General features: G+C 40.8%; 1 protein-coding gene across 3 annotated transcripts in view; it reads right to left on the reverse strand.

Moving 5' to 3' along the window:
- Positions 1-24,701, reverse strand: part of VRK1 (VRK serine/threonine kinase 1) — a 59,061-nt gene that overhangs the window by 24,111 nt on the left and 10,249 nt on the right. For all 3 annotated transcript variants that reach the window (XM_079768761.1, XM_079768759.1, XM_079768760.1), the window contains exons 2-3: positions 12,915-13,079; positions 6,886-6,941 (exon numbers count right to left, since the gene is read on the reverse strand). In XM_079768761.1, coding sequence (XP_079624887.1) covers positions 6,886-6,941; positions 12,915-13,074 — 216 coding nt within the window. In that variant the 5' untranslated portion in view covers positions 13,075-13,079. The remainder of the gene's footprint in view (positions 1-6,885; positions 6,942-12,914; positions 13,080-24,701) is intronic.

Consider the following 24,701-nt stretch of genomic DNA (forward strand, 5'->3'; position numbering starts at 1 on the left):
CTCAGGTGTCACCGGAACCTGTGGCTCATTTCCTAGCAGCAAAGGAAGCTGGACAGACACATGCATGTTTAGAGCTCATGGCTGAACACAGGCCTTCAGCAGGAGTAAGAGACTCAGTGTAGGAAACGAAGAAATGGAAATTCAAGGGGGAGAATTTTGGTAAAGTTACTCTCCAAAGGCAAACTTTTAGAATAGCTCATTAATATAATTCAGGTTTGAAAGGGGTTTTCCTAAGACAAACCCCAGCTTATTATTCATCAGTATAAAATTCTAATTTATTCAATTTCAACCTGTGTCATAATAACTTTAATTTCAGGCTTTCCTTCAGGCAATAATTTATTAAACTTATAATAACGAGAATCAGCCTATAAAATCAAGCTATTATAATAAAAGCCTCACTACAGCGAAGGCTCTCTGAGCTCAGTTCACTTTTCTAATCCAGCAAGATTCCAAACAAAATAAAGGAGCTACTTTCTTGCATTGATTGCACTCTAGCCAAAGCTTGCTGTTGAAGAAACTACCTTAACTCACAACTAAAATTTTATTAACATATTTCAAATCTAAAATACTTTGCCAACTCTGTAATAGCCAAGATTTAGGGGAAAAAAATCAGGGCTGACATTTTAACTAGAATATCACTAAACGTTTCTTTAAGACTTTTTAAGTGTCAAAATGAAGATGACAACAGAAAAAAATTAAAATGTGATATATTTCAATGGCACCATCTAAAAGCAACTGGCTGCCATTTAAAAATGAAGCTACATGAAATTTCTCCTTCCTACCAAAAAATTCTGATATATGAATTGGAAATTCAGGTCACTCCTCATAACATCAGTGAGGAACTTAAACATCAGTCTGCAAAATTCTTCCCATGGAACTTCAAAATGCAGGCTTCTATCAGTTCATACTGGGCAGTGACCATGACATAAAGAACTGTTAGGACCCAAGGCCCCAAAGCCTGACCCTCACCACCAGTCCTCTCTCGCAAAGGGAAGTGTAACTGAAAGAATTATTATTAAATCTGTTAGCAAGAAATCACAAGAGAGAATTTTTCCCCTTGGTTATCCAACTTACTATCAATTTTGCCATTACTTTCCTGAAATAAAAAGAGAGGGCCTCTCCCTTATCTTCAGTGGAAATACAAGTTTGCCACCTCTGACCCAGCACCATGATCCACGGCGGCTCCCATAGGTCAACAGGATTAAGGCTCTGAACCAGACACGCTCATTTGGTGGAAGAAAGAATCGATTTAGCATTTACCTAAACATCTATCTTGAACATGTATTTCTTAACTTCATTTCAAAGTTAACTGTAAACAGTTTGTGGGTTATCTATTTAGAGCTCTTTCATGGAGCGGGTATGCATGTTAGCAGCAATCAAATTTTGGACAAGTCTCCCACGTGAAGGTGGAAGCCCTACCAGAAGCACAGGGTACCTGCATGCCCCCACTGAATAAGCGGATCCCCGCCCAGCCACAGTGGCTCAGTTGGTTGAGCACTGTCCTGTGCATCAAAAGGTGGCCGCTTCGATCCCTGGCCAGGGCACATACAGAAGGCAAACAATTGATGTCTATGTCTCTCTCTCTCCCCACTTCCTTCCTTCCCTCTCTCCCTCCTTTTCTCCCTCCCTCTAAGCATGTCCTTGGGTGAGGATTAAAGAAAAAGGATCCCCAAACAAAGATAACATGAGCATGCACACATGGTTCCACTGGATGTCATTAGGTGCTTTGTGCACCAGACTCTACCAGTGGTTCTCAACCTTGATGCACAAAAGCCTCCTCTGGGAGCTTTACTCACCAGGCCCTGCATCCAGAGATTCAGAAGGCATTGTACAAGTGGAGCTGAGAGCCACCGTCTGATATGCTTTTAAGTCTAATGTCACATTAAAGAGCAATTTACCTTTGATTGTTTTACCTCTTTTTTTCCTCTAAAAATTAAAATTTTAGAAAATCTGAAAATATTTTGATGTTTTCTTCACATACATAGCTATTTTATAAAACTTCTTCTATACTATAATTTTGTATCTTGCCTTTTATTTAGTAACTAGAGGCCCGGTGCACAAAATTCGTGCAGAGGGGGTGAGGTCCCTCAGCCCAGCCTGCACCCTCTCGCAATCCAGGACTGCTGGCCCCTAACCGCTCGCCTGCCTGCCTGCCTCATCGCCCCTAACTGCTTGCCTGCCTGCCTCGGCCCCCACCACCACAGCTTAGTCCGGAAGGTCATTCGGCTGTCCAGTCTAATTAGCATATTACACTTTTATTATTATAGATTAATCATAAAATTTCCCCAAAGAGTAGTATTTATTCTTTGAAAACATGAAGTTTAATAGCCCTTAATGTTTTATATGGTAAATGTTCATAAGTAGTTCAGATTTTAATACTGAAAAGATCTGATTCTCATTTTATATGCTTATATTTGATTAACCATTTGAACTTTTAATATTATAAAGTTCTGAGAACAATTACAGAATAGTGATGTACAGAGTTCTGGCATAGCATGTCAACACATAAAGGCAAATTATAAATGAGCCTATCTAAAGGCACAGGCAGGAAACGGAAGTGGGTGGCATGAAGATGTTAAAAGGTGGTAAGAACCATGGCTAAAATGTTTTCAAAAGAATATAAAATAGGCATTTAAGGGCAGTTTAGAGAAAACGAAGTTGAAAACAAGGCCCTGCCCATGAAATAACTGAAAATCTACTTAGGGAGAAAAACAATTAGTGGCATGAAAAAGATATTAGCATGTGAAATTGTAAAATAAATGGAAATAGAATGAGTGGTATAGGAGTTTAAAGGAGTTCAGAAAAGATAGGTATCAGAGAACAAACAAGCAAACAGCAGTTACTAAACTCTTCCTTGGAGAAGAAAAAGAAAGTCAGTCATATTATTTTGTTTATGGCATTCTTTCTGGATCACAGTCAAACTACGACATTGAAAATGTTGCTGAAATATTCACTGCAAAGGAGAAATATTTATCACTCTCCTAATTACAAAGAAGAGTAATATAGGCAAAAGGAAATAGAACTACATTAGGAGACTGGAGAGGCAAAGCACAGAACCAGGTTTAATAACAAATGGCTTTAAACTTAGAAATGTAAGGTAGTTTGCTACCTTAAGCAGTTAGGAAATACTTGTTACTACACATTTTTCTTAACTCTAGGTAAAAAAGGTAGTAAAAATGAAGTTACAGTGAATCTCAACTAAAATACTTAGAATCACCCATAATAAAGAAGAGTATCATAATTCTAAAATAAAACGCAATTTAAGGAAGCCCGGGTACTAGAGACGGAAGACATGACCCCACGTCCCCCCATAAGCTATGGCGCTGGCATACCTCCCTGCCAAGACCTGGAGAGGACTGTGCAGATTAGCCAACTGCAAAGCAGTCAGGGCAACCATGTTTTTACCTTGCTTTCTTCTCACAATGGAAACTTTTTAAAGATCCTAAGAAGAAACTAATCTGACCCACAGATTTCAATATTTTAATTAGTTGTACCAAAGACAAATGCAGTTAATATTCTGCAATTCCATGCAAATGACCCAATTTAACAGTAAGAACTTTCGTTCCACTGATACAGCAGCAAACCGATTATTTCAAAAGGAATTATTCTGCAAATGAGAAAGAAGAAAAATCCAAAATGAAAAGGCATGAAGAAAAGTGAATGGTGGGGGAGACACACCAATGACACACATGAGAGTGACAGACTTCACTAGCACTTACAAACATGACGAAGTAGCTGGATGCAATTAGCCCTCCACTGTAAGCAAACATAAAAATGAGACAAATACAGGAAACTACTCTTTTCATACATAAGACAGAACAGGCAGTCCAGACAGTGACCTGTAACAGCTAGAACACAAAGTGAGCCACGACAGCCCAGCTTTCTCCAGAGGCACCAGGAGGAAAAGGCAGAGACTGAAAGTGGGGAAACCAAATACATTGTTCCAGCAACCCTGACACCAAAGCCATACAAGGAGATTAGGAGTTCTTTAATTTAGAAATATCAGGGAAAAACTAAAGACCAGTATCCCTCATGAACAAAGAAGTAAAAATCTTTAACAAACTATTAGCAAGTCAATTTCAGCATTATTAAAAAGCACAATACACCATAACTAAGTGGAGTGTATGTTAAAAATACAAAGTTAGTTCAACACTATCAATCAATATAATTACCACTGGGAGAAAATATTTACAACACATATATCTGAAAAAGGACACCTCTGAAAAAGGATACTGTTATCTCCTCTATGTAACAAAAGGACACCTCTATCCAGAACACCTCTCTTACTACTCAATTTTCAAAAGCAAAAAACCCTTGTTATTAAAAAAAAAAAAAAGCAGGGATGGAGAAGTGTAAAAAGATGGATGAAGGGGTGTCAAAAGGAAAATGTATGATTGGCTAATATGCAATATGCACAATGAAAAAGTGCTTAAAATCAGTCACCAAAAAAAAAAAGTGCTCAAACTGAAACTGAGACACTACTACACTCCCAACATCATGGCTAAATAACCAACCAACCAACCAACCCGAGGGCTATAAGTGTGGAAAGGCCGTGGGGCGCCCAGAACTCACACATATGACTGTGATTGTGTAAAGTGACACAACCACTCTGGAAACCTGGCACTTCCTTGTAAATTTAAATATGCACCTTCCCTATGAACCAGCAATTCCACATGTAGGTAAAAACCTACATCCATAAAAACATTTCACAAGAACATTTATAGACATTTACTCATAACAGACAAACACTAGAAACAACCCCAACGTCTACCAACAGGAAACGCAAACTATGTCTATACGATACAATACTACTGAGCAGTAAGACTGAACAAGCAACTGATACACCCACATGGAGAACCTGTGAAACCTGTGCTAAGTCAGAGACAAGCCAGGACACACTGCACACTACCATTTATACGATGTTCGAGAACAGGAACAACTCATCCACAGTGGAAAAAACTCCAAAGACGCAGGAAGAAGGGGTTCAACCAGAAAAGGAAACAAGGAATCTTTTGGGGGTGATGAAAATACTCTATATTTTAATAGGGGTGGGAATTACAAAGGTATATATACTTGTCAACAGTATTTAAATTGTTCATTTAATATCTACGTATTTCCTTGTAAATACTATACCTGAATTAAAATATGTTCAAAACAATCACTAAAACAATTCAGGTCCAAAATAGTTCATTCATAAGGAATCATATATATTCCTTTTGAAAAGAGAGTAAAATAAAACAAACCAAAACAAACAAACAAACAAAAAACATGGGGTAATTCTAATTCTAGAATTCTGTAGCCTTTAGCAAAAAAAAAGGAGGGGTGGGAGACATATGTGGTAGGCTGCTCACATAACAGATACTGTTATCTCCTCTATGTAACAAAAACATGTCCTATAATGTCTGAAAGAACTCTGAGAGAAGGGAGTTACAAATGTTGGTAAGAAATAATAAAAGCATAATATATTGATAACAAATAAAGAGCAGTTAAAATGTCATTTAGTAAACCAGTATATAAATTGGCCTGGCTACTCAAGTATGCTTATGTCAGACAGAAGGTTATCAACCTTTACTCTCTCTATATATTATAAAACCCTAATATGCAAATAGACTGAACGGCAGAACAACCGAACAACCAGTCACTATGATGTGTGCTGACCACCAGGGGGCACACACAGGACATGGTCATCAGCTGCGGCAGGATGGTGGAGCAGGTGAGCGGGGTGCCAGACCAAAGTGGGGCGCTGGTCGTTGTCATAAGGGCGAGCCTCTGGTGGTTACTGAAAATTCTTTGCTGCCACGCGCTGCAGTCCGCCCAGAGCTCGCACCTGCTGCTGGCACCGGAGCCGCCGCTCGCACCCGCTGCCGGTGCCCGACCTGATTGCTCGGCGCCATCAGTGGGTGCAAGTACGGCTGCCAGCCCCATTGCCCCTGAGGGCTTCTCCACGTCCCCCTGCTCCTGAGGGGTGATCAGGGCAGCAGCCGCCACTCGCACTCACTGATAGTGCCGGCCCCGCTCACACCCACTGCTGGTGCAGGCCCCAATCACTCTGCACTGTTAGCGAGTGCAAGTGGGGCTGGTGCCATCAGCACATGGGAGTGGCGGCAGCGGGACCAGGGTTGCCAGGAGACAAGGGACCAGGGACCGTGGCAGGAGGAGCCAAGCGGGGGCACGGAGGATGGGCCGAGACCCACCCTTGTGCCCACCGCAGCCTCGCGGACCACAGTTCAAGGTGCACAAATTCGTGCACTGGCCCCTAATCTATATAATAAAAGCGTAATATGCAAATCGACCAAACAGCCGAATAGCAGAACTGTCCAGACAACCACACTATGACACGCCCTGGTGCCAGGCCAGCCAAGGCGGGTGCAATGCGATTGGTCGGGGGGCGCAACCATCGCTCCATGATGGCCCCGCAGAGGGAGGCCCAGGCCACCAGCCAGTGGGGCGATCCATGGTGGGGTGCCGCAATTGCCCAAAAGAGGGAGGCCCAGGCCACCCTCTGCAGGGCAATCTATTGGGGGGCTCTGCAGAACCGGAGAACCGGGGATGTGTGGCAGCAGACATAGGCATCTCATCTCCTGTAAATACAGCTAAAATAAAAAGAATGAGCGGAGTATTTTCAGTCTACATCTGCATGCCTCTATGCTTTCACTCATTTCCCCCAAACACTAGTGCCACTCTAATTCAAGACAGGAGACGGACTTTTTGAATTCAAATTACTTAAAACTATAAAACTACTTTTATGTCTCATTAAATATTTATTAATATTATTAAAAATGTAATACCTTATGGTTTAATTAATTCTAGTTATCAAAGAGGATGTTTTGCAAAATAAACACAGTCCTACACTAAATCAACAAAAAAGAAAAAATATTTTCTTACCACTTTTACAACATAGGCTGCATCACTGCCCACCGATTTTGAAGAATTCTTATCAGCTGTTTGAAAAAAGTGATATATGTACTATCAGAACAAGAAGCAGCATTGTGATACATAGCCTATTACTTTTTATTAACACTTAGGTCTGTATTATAATTCCTTGATAGAATAAATTTCAGTTCCCAAATACACAGTGTTTCAGCATATCAATACACTGTATATCATCAACTTTAAGACTATTTTTTTAATGTTTTAACATGTCTGAAATTGGAATATCTTATAATGGCTGGTATCTTCAATATGATCATCTGTTAAGTATGAAAAACTCTAAGTTAAATTTTTAATTTGAAAGTATGCATGGTCTTAGATATGCTAACATATGTTAAGAATTCCCAAGATACTAACTGATGCAATTTCTTACATTTAATAAAGCAAGTGGTTAGAGTGTCAGCCTGTGCACCGAAGGGTAGGTTGCATGTTCAATTCCTGGTCAAAGGAACACACCTTGGTTGCAGGTTCAATCCCCACCCCGGGTTGGGGCGTGTGTAGGAGGCAACCAATCGAAGTATCTCTCTCACATCAATGTTTTCTCTCTCCCCCGCCCCGCCACTTCCCTCCTTCTCTACCATCTTTCTAAAAATCAATGGAAAAAATATCCTCGTTGAGGCTTCACAAAACAACAAGAATAAATGAATACACTGTATATATAAACTAGAGGCCCGGTGCACAAAATTCGTGTGGGGGGGGCTGAGGGGGGCCTCAGCCCAGCCTGCACCCTCTCCAATCCGGGACCCCTCAGGGGATGTCCAACTGCTGGTTTAGGTCCAATCCTGGGGATCGGGCCTAAACCGGAAGTCGGACATCCCTCTCACAATCCAATACCACTGGCTCCTAACTGCTCACCTGCCTGCTTGCCTGGTCACCCCTTACTGACCCCCTTGCCAGCCTGGTTGCCCCTAACTGCCCCCCCGCCAGCCTGTTCGCCCCTTACTGCCCCCCATGCCGACCTGGTCACCCCCCTCGCCAGCCTGGTCACCCTTCACTGCCCCCCTCTGCTGGCTTGTTGCCCCTCACTGTTCCCCTGCCGGCCTGGTCGCCCCCAAATGCCCCCACTGCGGGCCCGATTGCCCCACGCAGCCTGCTGCTCAGTCGTTTGGTCACCCCTCACTGACACCCCTGCAGGCCTAATCGCCCCACACAGCCTGTTTGGTCGTCCGTTAGGTTGCGATGGTCGCTTAGGCTTTTATATATATAAACTAGAGGCCCAGTGCACGAAATTCATGCACTCAGGGGGGTTCCCTCAGCCTGGCCTGTGCTTTCTCACAGTTCGGAAGCCCTCGGAGTGGGCCTAAGCTGTCAGTCGGACATCCTTAGTGCTGCAGCGGAAGTGAGAGAGTCTTCCGCCACCGCTGCTGTGCTCGTCAGCTGTGAGCCCAACTTCTGACTGAGGGGCGCTCCCCCTGTGGGAGCGCAATAACCAGGGGGCAGCTCCTGAGTTGAGCGTCTGCCCCCTGGTGGTCAGTGCATGTCACAACAACCAATCGTCCGCCATTGGATTGATTTGCATATTAGCCTTTTATTATATAGGATTATGGTTGATGGTAATAAGTGCTATAGGGGAAAATTAAGTAGGAAAGGAAGGAAGGCGGTGTTGCAAGATAGTAAGAAAAACCTCACTGACAGGGTGTCCCTGGAGCAGTGGTCTGAACGCAGTGAGGGAATGAGCCATGGAAATGTCTGGGTGGAACCATTCCAGGCCAACCAGCACCTGGCCCTGATGTGGGAGCCCCTGACATGTCAGAGTAAAGTAGAGAGGCCAAAGGAGCCGGAGAAGAATAAGTGAGTGGAAAGCAGCAGGAACACACACAAGGAGCTTGATTGGTGCCATAAAGCTGTCCCTCTATGAATGAAAGCCACTGGGCGTTTGGAAAAGAGGACTGGCAAGGTCAGACTTTGCCTTGTAGAGAATTCTGCAGGATGCTGGTGGAGAAGGGAGAGTAGAGGGCAAGGAGCTCAGTACTCCGGGTGAGGGATGACGGTGCCTGAACCAGAGTGGCAGCAGATAAGGTGGAGAGAAGTGGTCAGATTGTGGACATATTTTCAAAGAAGAGCCAACAGGATTTAGATATGGAGGTTAAGTGGAAGAAAAGAGGTAAGGATGACTCCTGGCTTTTGGCCTGAGCAACTGGAAAGAGGAAGCTGCTACTTCCTAAGATGGAGAAAACCGCAGGAGAAGCTGGTGCAGTGGGGTGTCTATAAAGTTTGAGATGCTTATTAAATATCCAGGTTCAGATGTTAAATAGGCAGTGGATATACAGGGTAGGGTAAAAGTAGGTTTACACTGCTTGCATGGAATTAATACAATAATTAATAAGTGATAATACAAAAATAAACTGTCTTACATACTCATTGTAAACCAACGTTTGCTCCACCCTGTACAAATCTTAGTTTCAGAAGAGTGATGCAAGTTAAAAATAAATGAGAGTCATCAACCTATTCACTCCAAGCCCATGAAGCTGGCAGAGCTCCCCGGGAAATGAGCGTAGAAAGAAAAGAAGAAATCCTAGGACTGAGCCCTAAGGCGTTCTCACGTCAGCAGGTGAAGAGACAGGAGGGACAGGCAACATGAAACCAAGAAACTCCCCACCAGCTGGGAAGCAGCTAGAACACTTCAGTCTAAAGATGAAACACCAAGTCATAAAACTGGCTAATGAGTAGAAGGAATAGCCAAGGAATGTCACTTAAATCCTGAATTAGTAATAAAGCGCAATTAGTACACAAAATATTAAAATGAGGCTAGTATACTAATAATACTGTACAATTCAAATGAAGGAAAAGAGGAAAAGAAGCTCAATAATTCATTCCAACAATATGTATTGCAAAATATGCCAGGCACTAAGAACGCCGTAAGAGCTGTCCCATCGTCAAGAAGCACATGTTTAACCCTGGCTGGTGTGCTAAATGGTTAGAGCACCATCCCACGCACAAAAGAATTGTGGGTGCAATTCCTGGGTCAAGGGCATGTACCTGGGTTGCAGGTTTGATCCCCAGCCCTGATCAGGTGTGTTCAGAAGGCAACCAATTCATGTGGCTCTCTCACATTGATATCTGTCCCCCCACCCCCACTCTCTAAAAAAAAAAAAAAAAAATCAATGGAAAAAATATCCTCTGGTGAGGATTAACACAACGAAACAACAAAAAACCTATGTTTAATCTGGAAGGAGGAAAAATAATTTCAACACAGCATGGGATGTACTATGAAAGGATGAACACAGGACACAGGGGGACCATAAAAAGATAGCACCTACCCTAAACTCAGCTTTGGAAAATCTAAACAAAAGAAGCGTCACATACAAAAACCAAGAGGCAAAAGGCAACGTTATAGCTGAAGCATAGCTTTTGAGGATAAAAGGGATGAAGAAAGTTACTTTGGAACCAGACTGTATGAAGGGTCTTCTATGCCATTCTCAAAACTTTGTCACTTTATCCTAAGGGCACCAGGGAGACATTAAAACACATTTAAATGGAAGGTCATATGATCTGATTAGCAGTCTGGGTCACTTAAGCCCCAATGTGAACAAGGAGATGCAAGGGGACAAGACTGAGCAGAGGATTCATTGCTACAGTGAGACATGAAAATGACCTCCACTAATAAGGTAGTGGCAGCCAAGGTAGAGAGAAATGAAGACGAGACATGAAAATGACCTCCACTAATAAGGTAGTGGCAGCCAAGGTAGAGAGAAATGAAGGGACCTGAGGAGTCACTCAGGTAAAGCGATAGAACTAGAGGAGGTACCAGGGGTATTAGTGCAGGAACACTTGAGAATGTCTGCCTCGAGGGGTGTAGAGATCCCTTTGTAGGCCACTGGCTATGGGCCTGCACTGTCGGGGTCAAGTCCTAGGCTACAGAGAAAAGCTTTTGAGAAGAGGACTGGCAAGATCAGACTCTGATTTCGTAATCAACAGTAGAGACAGTCAGAGAAGCCGAGAGACTGGAAGAGATCCCTCAGAGAGAATATGCAGAGGAAAGGTGAGCCACAGCCCTAGCCGCTTTGGCTCAGTGGATAGAGCGTTGGCTTGCAGACTGAAGGGTCCCGGGTTCAATTCCAGCCAAGGGCACAAGCCTGGGTTGCAGGCTCTATCCCCAGTAGTGTGTGCAGGAGGCAGCCGATCAATGATTTTTCTCTCATCATTGATGTTTCTCTCTCTCCCTCTCCCTTCGTCTCTGAAATCAATAAAATAAAAAATAAAAAAACATTAGAAAAAGAAAGGTGAGCCGAAGAAGGAAAGCTGGAGGATGACTAAGCACATCGAGAGGGAGGAGGAAGGCCAGAGGGGAAGGTACGTTGTCATGAAGACGATGGAAGCAATTTCTATGTGTAAAAGATAAACAGTACCAAGTCCTGCAGAAGACACCCAAAGAAAATTCAAAAGCAACTTGTTTAACTCATGAGCAGAAATTGCTGATGATCTTCGGTAGAGCAGTTATGGAGAGATAAGCTGGAGGCAGCATTAAGGCAAACCCTTCTCCAGAGTGATCAATCCAGGCCTATAACAGTGAAGTTGTGTCACAGAAATCTTTCAAACCATCAAATCTGAAAAATACTTACTATTAAGTGGCACTTTCTGATGATAAATATAAATACGAACAAAATAGCTAGCACACATGCAAAAGCAAGTTCCATATTTGCCAAAGGTTACTAAAGCAAAGTAACTAATGGAAAATTAAGAACCAGCTTGCTAAAGACAAGCTCCCATTCCTACTATGGGATGTCCTAACCCACACATTCTGTCGAGAGACGGCCTAATAATCTATCAGCTCTAAGTTACAAGGTCAAACAATATATACCTGACTGAAAAAGCCTCTAGTCTTTCATGGTTTACAAGGATTTTCACCTTAAGTCAGAGATAGCCTAGTTCACTGGGATGGGTTTGGCTCTGAACAAAACTAAAGAATCAACACCTATTTCCCTCTGACCTAGAGGACTCATATTTATGAAATATAGTAAAGCAGTGGTTTTTAAGCTGTTTCATGACCATCCCCCCAGAGACCGGCTAGCCCACTTCAGCCCGTGAGTCCTGGAGGAGATACAGCTGCTCTTTTATCTCTGTCAGGGGCTCTCGAGCTTCAGTATGCATGGGCCCTCTAGTTTCTGATTGGCAGGTCTGGGTGGAACCTGAGAACTGGCAGTTCAATCAGGTTTCCATGTGATGCTAATCTAGACTACAACATTAGTATTCTGAGAAAGACATTCCGTCAAAGAGAAAAGGGGTTCCACTACTAAAAGCAAAGTTTTATAAACCTCCAGGCAGAAATTAAATAATTAAATGATGGACTAGCTCAATCGAGATTAGAGGTAGAATAAGAACACAGAAACGTTAGAAATATCAAAAGCAAACATGAAGTGTGTTGTATCACTATAATATTCTTGGTGAAGCAGACAACTTTAGAAGTAGTCAGGTAAAATATTTTTTAAATCAACAATTTAGTTAACCTACAGAATCTCAGGGTTCCACAGTAGGTCCCCCCAAATTTCAAGGTAAATATGCTAAATAACAGTACATTAAATCAGGACTAATATGAATTTCTAGATCATTCTCCTAATTCCACAATTATAACTTATTAGGGTTGTATAGGAAGAAAATAAAAACATACAACTGTTAAGATCTGAAAATTGCCAAATTAAACCAAAACAGAGGGAGTCAATCCTAATAGGGTGGAGGTAGGAGAAAAAATGTACATCAATTTCTTTGCATCTCAAAAAAGTTAAGATTATATGGAATCCTTAAAAATCCAAAGCCACGGTGCTCACTAATGACAATATTAGATACTTTATACTCTTTCTATTGTGACTAAGTCAACCATCTTCTCTTCCATTCCTGCCATAGATGCATTTTTGCCTAATCATGTATTAAGTTGACTGTAGATTATTAAAAACTTCCTGTAATAGCTCATAACTGAGAAACTATTTTGATATGAAAGCACATAAATCTTTGGCTTGACAATTCATTAGAAGTAGTCATACACCTACCAAGATATATACAACCAAAGCCACCTTGGCCAATGGGTAATCCTAGTTTCCATTCCTTTTTTGCCAAGTCGGTGATTACCTCCCCAGCTGCAAACTGTTCGGCAAGACGTCTCTTTGCAGGGCCCTGTCTTCTAGCTTGAGCTGCTTTTACACGAGGCATTTTCACTAAAATATAAAACAAAGCAACATTTAGGATTATACTCCCAGAAGTGTCCAAACAATTCCCACTAAGGAAAGCTTCTGTGCATTACAGGTACTATTCAAATTCTTATTAACTCTAAAACTTAAAGAACATGTCCTAATTTATAATCCTCTTGGATTATCCCTTAATTTTGGAGAAAAAAACAATAAATAAAATGAGCTATGCACCCTGGCCAGTTTGGCTCAGTGGATAAAGCATCAGACTGTGGACCAAAGGTTCCAGGGTTCAATTCCAGTCAAGGGCATGTACCTTGGTTGCAGGCTCTTCCCCAGCCCTGACCCTGGACAGGGCTCATGCAGAAGGCAACCAATTGATGTATTTCTCTCACATCAATATTTCTCTCTGTCTTTCCCTCTCCCTAAGAATCAATGGGAAAATATCCTCAGGTGAGGATTAACCAAAAAGAAAAAGAAGGGAAAAAAAGATCTATTCAATTACTTCCAAGAAAATATTTAGTTTAAAGTTCCAGTGATCTAATATCTATAACTAAAAACGCTATTAAACACACACAAAAAATGCTCTATGAAGTTAAGGGGAAAGGTGCATCCAATTAGTATGCACACTTTATCATAATGCAATAAGTTTATAAAGGTCAATACCAATGTGATAAGAGCACAGTACAGAGATTGAAAACACAAGACAATTAACACAAGGGGAAAGGGAACAATTTTTCTGTACTTAAAAAAAAAAAAAGATAAAAAAGAAAGGTCACACCACACACTTAACAAAATTCAACCCAGGATAACCAACACTAAGACACAACTTAATAAAATTACTGAACTTAATAGTAAAAGAAAATATTCTCTGAGCACCAAGGCCAAAAAAAAAAAAAGGATATTTTATATGGAAAATAAAATCAGATTGTCATCACTGACAGCAACACTTTATGCCAGGGGGGAAAAGTAACGTATTTAAGACTTGAAGATAGAAAACATAAGCCAAAGATTTTATACTCAGTTAAATTTCAACTATAAAGACTTCAAAGTGTTATCAAAATGGAAAAAGGGAATCAGAACCTACTAGAGAACAAGCATCACATATCCAAAATGACTAACGTAAGAACTGACAGTGAGCAGTAAATAGATATTTACTTGTAGAACCAACAAAGGCAATAAAGGAAAGAATAGAATACATAATGGCTATATGTTCTGACAATTCAGATATAGCACAACTATGAAAAATCAAGAGAACATATGCAAAAAAGTAATTATCCAGTAATCATATTGTGGTGATACTTGCTTTTGTTAACTAAGGCTATTGTATGCACAAATGTGGAATAATGCAAATGAGTAATTATGTGATATTTGAATTCTACCATCCCCTTGGATCCTTAAAAATCAAGATTCAAAAATGGAAGAATACAGATGAAAGACAAAAAAGGTTAAAATGCTGTGTATTTGGAAATATTCTTAATTCAGAAGGTATCTTATCTTTTACAAAAACCACACACACACACACACACACACACACACACACACACACACACCTTTGTATTTCCTAACCCCATTCACAAAAAAGCTTGAAAACAAACCCAGTAGCAATGAGCGCATCCCTGGTACATAAATTGTATTCTTGAAATACTAGTACCAATTCTTATTAAAAGAAACCAGGTTGAAGAAAGGACTGACTCCAGGTCTGGAGTTGTAAATACACAAGATAGACTTGGAACACCTGTAGTTTCTAGATGTCAAGGAAGCTATCAAAAACTACTAGCATTATGTCAAATACGTCTAAGGAGTCAGCTTAAAAGATGTTCCCACTGACCAAAGATGGGCCAATCTGCGTCAATAAAGATACCACCACAATGGCTGAAGACATATAAAATGGGTCAATCCAGGAGTTCATAACAGTAAGAAACTCTAAGCAGTCACCTCTAAAGAATAATAGAAAACCACTCAATTTTGAAAAGTGGTAAATATAAACTGCACCATCGGGTAACCCATAGAAGATGAGAAATTTCTTCTTACAGAAAAATTTCAGCTAATAAATGACTAAGAATGGTTTAAGTTAACACCATTCCTCCCTCTTAATGAATTAATGGATCTACACATTGAGCCTTAACAGCTACAAGCATCAAAATATAATAGATAACCAGGCATTATATGCCTCCTGATAAAAGCACACACCACTACCCATGAAACAATCTTGCCAAAAAATAAATAAAAAATAAATAAGCCCTGGATCTGATCAAGCCTACCAATTCACAAGGTCTGAAGAGAACAGAACAACATGATAAACGGTAACACAGAAAAGCAATCTGCACAACCCTAACTGTGGAAATCTTACAATACACAGAATCCCATTTCTTCACTAACGGGAAAAAAAAAAGAAGAGATGCAGGGAAAAAAAAACAAAACACTACATTTTAAAAGGCTTAAAAATAACATGCAAAACAAAATTAAATCAGGCAAATCTAAGCTACAGTGTTTAGGGATGCACATTTGAGTGATAAGATTATAAAGAAAAGGAAATGACTACCATAAAAGATAGAAGCTACATTGGAAAAGCATAAGAAAGTTGAGTAGGATGAGGAACATGGCTGGCAAAGTTCTATTTCTTGATGTGGGCGGTAATTATAAGAATACCTTATAATTCATTAAATCTATATTTGTTTGATAAGGTTTTCTGTATTGGTAGTTTATGGTTATAACATTAAAAAAATACTGTTCTTATAATTAACAATCACCAAGGGGATCAAAACTAGAAATCTTTTCATATTCCATGAGCTTGTCGATGCACACAAACAAAAAAAGGAAGAAAGAAAAGACACCCCCCGCCCCCCAAGTAAAAGCTGTAATTCATTTCCTGTGAACTACGGGCAGCATTTTGCTTTTTAATTTAGAGGCACCTCTTATACATTGTATTTTAAAAATTAGCCCTTTGTATTGCGAATAGTCTTCCCAAATTATTTGTCTTTCAATACTGCTAATTTTGAGTTTTTGGATTATACATCATCCTTAGACCTCACCCAGTCAAATTACTTTTTTCAAGTATCTCCCATGTTTTCTTTTAGTTGTCTTATGGTTTCATATTTTGCTAGTAAAAATCTGATCTGTCTACACTTACAATGGTATAAGATATAAAGTAGGAATCCACCTTTTTCCAGATTATCCAGTCCCCCTCCCCCCTCAAGAGACCCACAGTGTTCGAGACCTTATACCAATGCAAGTAAACTAAGTACAAAGTTCATATGAAGTGGTTCAATGTAGGTCCTAAATTACCAGCACCTCTGCAAAAAAAAGGAAGAAAAATATATTTATTGATGAGTATTGAAACTAACTTGCTGCCTCGGTGAAAACCTCCCTGACAATTCGGTCCATTCCACATGAATGTGAAGAAGTCACTGAGGTTTTTCCCGGTGCAGCCAAGCTGGGCAGAGGCAGCTGCAGACAGGTAGCCCCGAGGCCAGGAACCTTTAAACCAAGTGGCAGCTTTCGACAGCAACAGAACAGGATTCAACAAGCTTCACTTTTTTCTCTTCTTTTTATTTTTTTACTTTTTTCTTTTTGTTATTCTTTTTTGCTATTGTTTTTTTCTTCTCTTTTTTCCTTAATATTTCATATTTCTCTCTTTCCTTTCTAATTCTATTTCCTTTCTTTTTTCTGTTTTTATACTTTTTTCCTAGTTTTCTTTTCCTAATCTTTTTTCTTCTTTCCTTTCATACTTTTTCTTCTTTTATTCTTTTTTCTTTTGTCTTTTATTATTCTTTCTTTCTTTTCCTTATTCTTTTTGTTGGCAGTGGTGGTGATGGTTTTTTGTGGGTTTTTTTTGTTTTACTTTGTCTTGTTTTGTTCTGTCAGCACCTGTACAGCAACATATGTGACGTAGTCAGAGTTGAGCCTCACAGTCAGTCACCCTGAGGGTCAATCCAACACACAAACAGGCCAACAGCAATCAAGACCCAATTACAACAGGAGGGCCCGCATAACCCACACACGGGACATTCGTAAGCATCCAGCTCTGGAGCTCAAGAAGACTGCAGCACTGGGTCCCACAGGACACCTACTACATAAGGCCACCAAACGAAGAATAGGAATCATAGCAGAGCTACCTCATACAGAGAAGCAAACAAAGAGGCACCCAAAATAGGGAAGCAAAGAAACAGGCCCCAAAGGAAACACAGGAGGAATCTCCAGAAAAAGAGCTAAATGAAAGGGAGGCAAGCAATTCATCAGATAACGAGTTCAAAGTCATGGTTTGGAACCGAGTAAGAATTATAAGAAACTTAGGAACACAACAGTATGAACAAGGAAATAGAAACCATGAATAATAATATTGAAGAGTACTATTCCTAACATCTATAATAATAAAAGCTAATTAGACCAGACGACCTTCTGGATGAAGCCAGGGCTGCAAGGGAAGCCCAGATCCCGAGTGCCTGCCAGCGGCCAGAGGGAAGCCCGGGTCCCAGGTGCCAGAGGGAAGCCGATGCCGGCAGCCGGGGAAAGTAAGGCCTACTCTTGCACGAATTTTTTGCGTCAGGCCTCTAGTCAAGAATATACTGGAAGGAATTAAAAGTAGAGTGGATGAAGCAGAGTTTCGAATCAGTGATTTAGAAGACAAGGGGGAAAAAAACAATTTGAACAGCAAAAAAAAAACAAAAAAAAAAACTTGAAAATAATGAGGATACCATAAGGAAACTTTGGGACAGCATGACACATAACAACATCTGCATCATAGGGATACCAGAAAGAAAGTGAGCAAGAAATAAAAAACCTGTTTTAACCCTTTGCACTCGCTTGCTTTTTTTCTCGAGCTGCTACCGATGCTAACCGTGTCGAGTCACACTCGACATCCGAGTGCAAAAGGTTAAAAAATAATGACAGAAAACTTTCCTAACCTGGTGAAGTTGAAAAAGTCACACAAGTTCAGGAAGCACTGAGAGTCCCAATCAAGATGAACCCAAAGAGACCCAAACTAAGACACTTCATAATTAAAATGGCAAACATTAAAGACAAAGAAAGGCAGCAATAGAGACAGAACGTTATCCACAGGGACTTCCCATGAGACTGTCAGCTGATTTCTGAACATAAACACTTCAAGCCAGAAGGGACTGGCATGAAGTATTCAAAGTAATGAAAAGCAAGGACCTGAATCCAGGACTACTCTATCCAGCAAGGCTATCATTTAAAATTAAAGGCAAAATAGCTTCCCAGACAAATAAAATAAAATAAAATAAAAAGACTAAAGGAGTACATTACCACCAAATCAGCACTGCAAGAAATGTTAAAGGGAAGCCCCTTTCCCACTATGCCTTGCAAGTGTCCCTCCCTCATCCTCTAGTGACAAAACCTAACACTGCTGGAAAAGCAAAAAATGTTCGTAGTATCTAACTCAAGTATCACAAACAGAACAAAGAAAGGTGAATATGCAGTTGAGAGGCAATAAACTGAAAACGTGCACAAGACTGGTAAGTTTTACACATGTATACACACCCGAGCAATAATCCCTGGGATCAGGACTCAGAGAACATTTCATCGCACCATAACGATGCTTCCGGCCCTTTCCTGCCAACACCATTCATTCCTTCCTTCAGCTTACTGGCGAGCCGCTCAGGTCGTGCACTGACTTTGGAGAAGGCTACTCTGCCAGCTTTGCCTGAGATCTGTGTCTCAGACCCCAGTGTCCCTTTGCAGCATCCTCCCCTGCCCCTATCTGACCTCCACTGTATTTGGCAGCCCCTCTTATTTTCTGGTTCAGGGTTACAGAAATCTCCTTGTTTTAGAGAGCAGGAAATCTGTGTTTCTCAATCTACTTGTTCCTTTTCAGGTGATTTCTGAAAAGAAGAAAGTAGAATTATTTGAAACCAGAAGTTCCTGCTCAAAAACTACGACATATAACATAACCATAGCATTTGCTTCAGTAAGTCAGTGAATTCTCTGAAGAGTTTAAAATATTAATTTGAATTAAACAACTGCATTAGTACATTATAGGCTTCTTCTAATAATGAACCAATGACCTGCTTTAAGATTTCTATTAAACAATACATCGGAGAGCACAAACCTCAACCAAATTAAATTTTTCCGTGTAATTTCTGCCCTCTTGGAGCAAAGAAAATCCACTATTATGATAGCCAATCCAACAGAGATGTTGCAAAGAAAAAGTTTACCTCACATATAATCTACTACATAATCCGACCACCTCTTTTCCCACTGAAATGAAATTCAGATGCAAGTGAAAAGCACATCCAAATGCAAATCAACACCGCCCTTTGCTGGAACCACTCACTGGTATATTCCATATTAGCATATTCACCAAAATCTAATTGTAAACAGAGTAATTATGGTGGTAAAGTTATTAAATACACAAAGCAAGCTTGGAACTATACATATTCAAATAGAAATTCAGTGGCAGATCAACTTTTATATCCGAAACAATGCCCTAATTAATAGTCAGCTCTGATAATAAAATGGTTCTTTTTCAGATAACGTTCCAAAAATATTCTGCTATGAATATTAAAATAAAGTTTTGTGAAGAGATTTTTTAAATTTTCCATAGCTATATTTATCACAATACGGTACTGTATTTAGACAACTGGCATTTTTCAAGTCCTGGATTCAAATTTGGAACAATATTTTTTTAATCTTCTGCTGAAGAGATAAGTGTTTGAATGATTCAAACAATTCTACGGACACTTAATGAGCTCTATGAATTCCTCACAACCAAACTGGGAGATGACAATGCTGTATAAAAGTGATCACACACTGGATGCCTAGTCATGCATTTTCCCTAAAATAGGTATGCACATAAGTTCCTCTGAGGGTCATAGATTTTCATGAAGTTTTCTTGAAAGTCAGAAGCTCCTCTGATGCCTTTAAACTATGTAGCCACCCTGACTCAAGGATCCTTTGGCACCACTGGACTATTCACCATTCCATTAACATGGTACCAACATAGGCTTCTCTCCACTCTTCACAGTATAAGGCTGTTTCTTGCCCTCCGCCATCTACATTTACTGAAATCTTTTCCGCACCCAAATATCTCTCTTTCTCAGTCAGATATGACCTTTGGTTTCAGCATTGTTCTTACCTCTATTGCATTTGATAATGTTCCCTGTTAATTTATAAGCTCCCTGAAAAGAGAACTATCTTACAATACATTGCACTTGGTAGGAATTCAAAAAATGTGTAAAATTAGCCCTGACCGGTTTGGCTCAGTGGATAGAGCGTCGGCCTGCCCACTGAAAGGTCCCAGGTTCGATTCCAGTCAAGGGCATGTACCTTGGTTGTGGACACATCCCCAGTAGGGGGTGTGCAGGAGGCAGCTGATAGATGTTTCTCTCTCATGGATGTTTCTAACCCTTCCTCTCTGTTAAAAAAAAAAAAAAAATCAATAAAATATTTTTTTAATGTGTAAAATTAAACAGCAAAAGGTTTTGTTTTTTTCCTTTGAGTACCTGAAGTCTAACTTTGGATGTAGCCACTCCTTTTAACCACTAAACAGAGAGTTACAGAATAAACTAAGAGGTTTTCTTTTATTCTTTTAACTTTACACAAGCTACGCTTCCCCTTCCCCCCACCCCCCGCAAAAAAAAACAAGTCTTCAGTGCCAAGTAGAAACAATTGATATTAGTGACAGATGGTCCAGGAAACATGCTAATCATTTCTTACTCTAGATTTCCTCAGCTCTATCTTTATGGCAATTTAGTTCACCAGGAAATTAAATATTTGAACTCATTTATTCCAAAAGCACTTATAAATCACCTCTGAAATATGTGCCAAAACTGTGTGAGGGGCTGGAAATACAAATATGAATGAAATGCAACATTTGGACTCAGGAATCTACTCTAGCTTCATACAGAAACACCATCACACAGTTATAATTTCATACTATGCTGTCCACCTCACACAAGGATCAATAAAAAGCCCTTCAGGTGAAGGATGTTTCTGAATCCTTGATAAAACTATTTGTTCAAGACCGTGAGCAGTTGCAGGGATCTACAAAATCAAACTCTGGTAGTTTCATGGTGGGGAAAAAGTGCCTCTTCCAGTGATGTAAGTTTTTAAGATATTAAGAGCTATGAACCTCCTGTTTTCTCTTTTTCAATCACTGCCACAAAGTGCAGAGCAGACGTATAAACTCTATTACGTGACTACCCATCATCTGAGACAGTGCTTCTGAGCCATGGCCATCCAGCATCATCACCAGCGGAACGTGAAATAAGGCCCTGCTCCCCAAGGGCCGCAGCGGCTGGACGCTTTAGTGCTGCACAGGGGCGGAGGCCAGACTGGGCCACGCCCTGACCTAGGTTCAGGTACATCTGCCTTTCTTCATTAAGTCCTTCCCTCCAATGGAACGGCTCTATTACCTACAACTCTACCGGATTCGATAATTTTAATAAAAGCCGCCTCCAGTTCATTTTAGAAGTTGGTAAAATATATAAATTAGTGAATGAATGACACAAGAGAAGTCAAAAAAAAAAATGCCCTTTTCTTATCCTACTGCATCCGAAGCCGAAATCCTCATTTGTATTTCAAACTTATTTGGGATTAAGAAGTAATTACATAGTTTGGTGTAAATGGCTTCCTGCCAAACTACAGTAAGTTAAAGAATAAAATCAAACAAGAGATAGTCAACAAAGAACTTCAGCACCTATTTTGCTAAATTATATCAGGAACAATTTGAAAGTAATACATCTAAAGACAATTCTCTTACAAATGAGCCAGCTAATCAGAAGTTGATCAATGCATTTGATTAGTGCTAAGAGATCATCTGAAAAATAAAATATTGAATCTTGAGTTTACCTAGCCACTTCCCAATAATATAAAGGGTCTTCACATATTCACTTCATTTTGTCCACACAAAATGGCAGGACAATAAAGATATCCACAAGAATATAAAATATACTTATTACCAACACCATCCTCCTATATAATAAAAGCTAATATGCAAACTGTCCCCTCGGGCAGTCGTTCCACCGAGAGACTGGGAGTTCAACCACCCGCTATGACGTGTGCTGACCACCAGGGGGTGGCACGGAACATGGCAGGCGTCGGTGATGCGGCGCTGGCAGCAGGCGGCAGTGGAGGCACTGTGGGCCCCGATGGGACCCGATGAGAGCGGGACAGTGGCGGGATGGTGGAGCAGGTGAGCAGGCAGCGCCAGGGCAAGGCGGGTGCAAGCGGGCCCGATCACCCAACAGGCGGCGACCAGCAGCAGTAGGGGTGGGGGGGGGCCGCCGCCTGGCTCCCAGGCACTGAGGGAGTCAGAAGGGGGGCGGCCCCGACTGATCACCCCGTAGACAGCGACCATCTGCAGCGGCAGGGCCGCCGCCCAGCTCCCAGGCGCTGAGGGAGCCGGGCAGGGGGCCCGGCCCTGATCAATCGCCCCACAGGCAGGGTGGTGGAGCAGGTGAGGGGGCAGCACCAGGCCAAGGTGTGGTGCCAGGCAGGGCTGCGGGGCTGGGGGCACGAGCTGAGGCCCAATCTACGCAGGCCACCCCGAGGGACCCCACCCGTGCATGATTTCGTGCACCGGGCCTCTAGTTTAACGTAAAACCTGAGACACTGGAAGGTGATCTGTGAGTTCCTGTTAGGGCCACCCAACCAGACCCCTGGTTTTGCTCAGAGAACCATGCCAATGAATAAAAGTATGAAAGACATTCGTGTTATATGGTACCTGTAGTAACTTTAAAATAAGAGTAACACAACGAACCATAAGAATATAGAAGTGAACCTCCTGAAATAATGATCCCATAAATCCATACGTTTATTCTGTAAAAACATTAAGCTAAACTCAAACTATGATGCAATCTTTGTAGCAATTGCCACACGAGTCATGTTTTCACACCTAAGCTGGAAAGAACTAGGTGAAGACTCTCGCTTCTAACTCTGAAAAAGGAAGTATCTTCGGAGCAGAAAAATTTCTTCCTAGCCATTATTATTTTCACTTGTATTAGGAAAGTGATTAGGGTTACATTAAATTGTTTGGTATAGTGAAAAAAAATTTTAAACTACAGTATCAAATATACATCCTCAATCTCATTCCTCTAAGTGATATCTACAAGAGGAACACTAACCACAGAACTGATTTTTAGCGAGAACACGCAGTGTGGTACCATTTCACACACAAGCCCAGATCCCTCACTGCCACCACTTCCCCAAATGGAAGGATCCCGTTCACCTCCCTTTCTGAGTTTTGATGCAGTGGGTGGGCGATCCATCCCTGGAGTCCTAACAGGTCTCCAGGAACCAACCATGAAGCAGGCACTGCTTCATCGATCCCCCGCCCCCCGATTTTAGAAAGTAGGCACTTCCTGCTCTGCCTATGCCAAGCATCCCACATGCAAGAGGGGAGCAGGTCCAACGAGGTGGCCCTCCCTCAGAAGGCAGCTCTGAGCCCTGGCGCACTCCCTCCCTGCTGTGGGAAGCCTCATGAAAATGCCCTGCCCCGTTCTCTGCGAAGTTAAACATGTTTTCCCACAGGTCCAGGAGAGCAGCCCACCTGCATCGGAAAGCATCATCTAACCAAGATGAGAGCATCACCACATTATCCTCTGACTTGAGGCTGTGAAAACACTCAAACGTTTCTTCTTCTTACAGATTCTGGGGAACCAGCCAACCTGTATCCTAAAAAATTACTGCAATACTCACTCTTTCCTCATCAGATACCCTGGTGGTTGATGGTTTGAGGAAGCTGTACGCTGCAAAAGAAGAAATAAAATGCACCTACAAAAGAAAGAGACAGACAGACAGAGACAGAGACAGACACACATGCAAACAGCAAAGGGAAGTGGCGCTGGTCTCCTCACAGGCCCTAAAAGGAAAAAGCTGAAAAGAATGCTTCTTTATGGAAAGCAAACACTTCCTAAAATTACAAATTCTGCACTATATTGTTAATGTTCTTACATAACATTTAGCATATTTTGACAGTTTTGTAAATGATAGATTTCCCATTAGTTCTCCCATTTGGGAGCAAAATTACCTACCAAACTTTTTTTGCAATTATTTCCCTGGGTGTTCACTATTAAGTCTATATGAGATAACTACTGAGAAACATTTCTCCTTATATATTCTTGCAGCAGGCTCAAAGGGAGAATATTTCTAACTACTTAAAAGGAAATTGGGATTACCAAGTAACCAAAGTATTATCTGAAGTGTACTGCGGTCATTAAAAAATCCTTGATGAAAACAAAAGAACTTTTCAGAATCTGAGACAAGTTTTTTCTGAGCAACACACAAAATAAAACACTCAAGACATAAGGAAAATTGCTAAATTTGACAAAATAAAAATTCTCCAGATAAAAAATACTATAAACAAACTAAAAAATACTAAACATCTACAAAATATGACAAGAGGCTAATTTTCTTAGTACTTAAAAATCCTTCATTATAAGGAAAAACCAAAGAAAAATGAAACGTGACATGGAGAGGCAAACTCACAGAAAAAGAAATACAAATAGCTTTTAAAAAATTCTTATTAGAGTTTTTAAATATATAATAAAGTGGGCAAATGATATAATAAACTCCCATGTACACATCACCTAGTTTCAACAATTAGTAATCAACACATGGCCATCTGTTTCTTCTGTAAACCCCAGTCTACAACCAAACCCCAGACATCACATCATTTCATATGTAATGTAA

The sequence above is a fragment of the Cnephaeus nilssonii genome (genome assembly GCF_951640355.1).
Source record: "Cnephaeus nilssonii genome assembly, chromosome: 4".
Classification (NCBI taxonomy): domain Eukaryota; kingdom Metazoa; phylum Chordata; class Mammalia; order Chiroptera; family Vespertilionidae; genus Cnephaeus; species Cnephaeus nilssonii.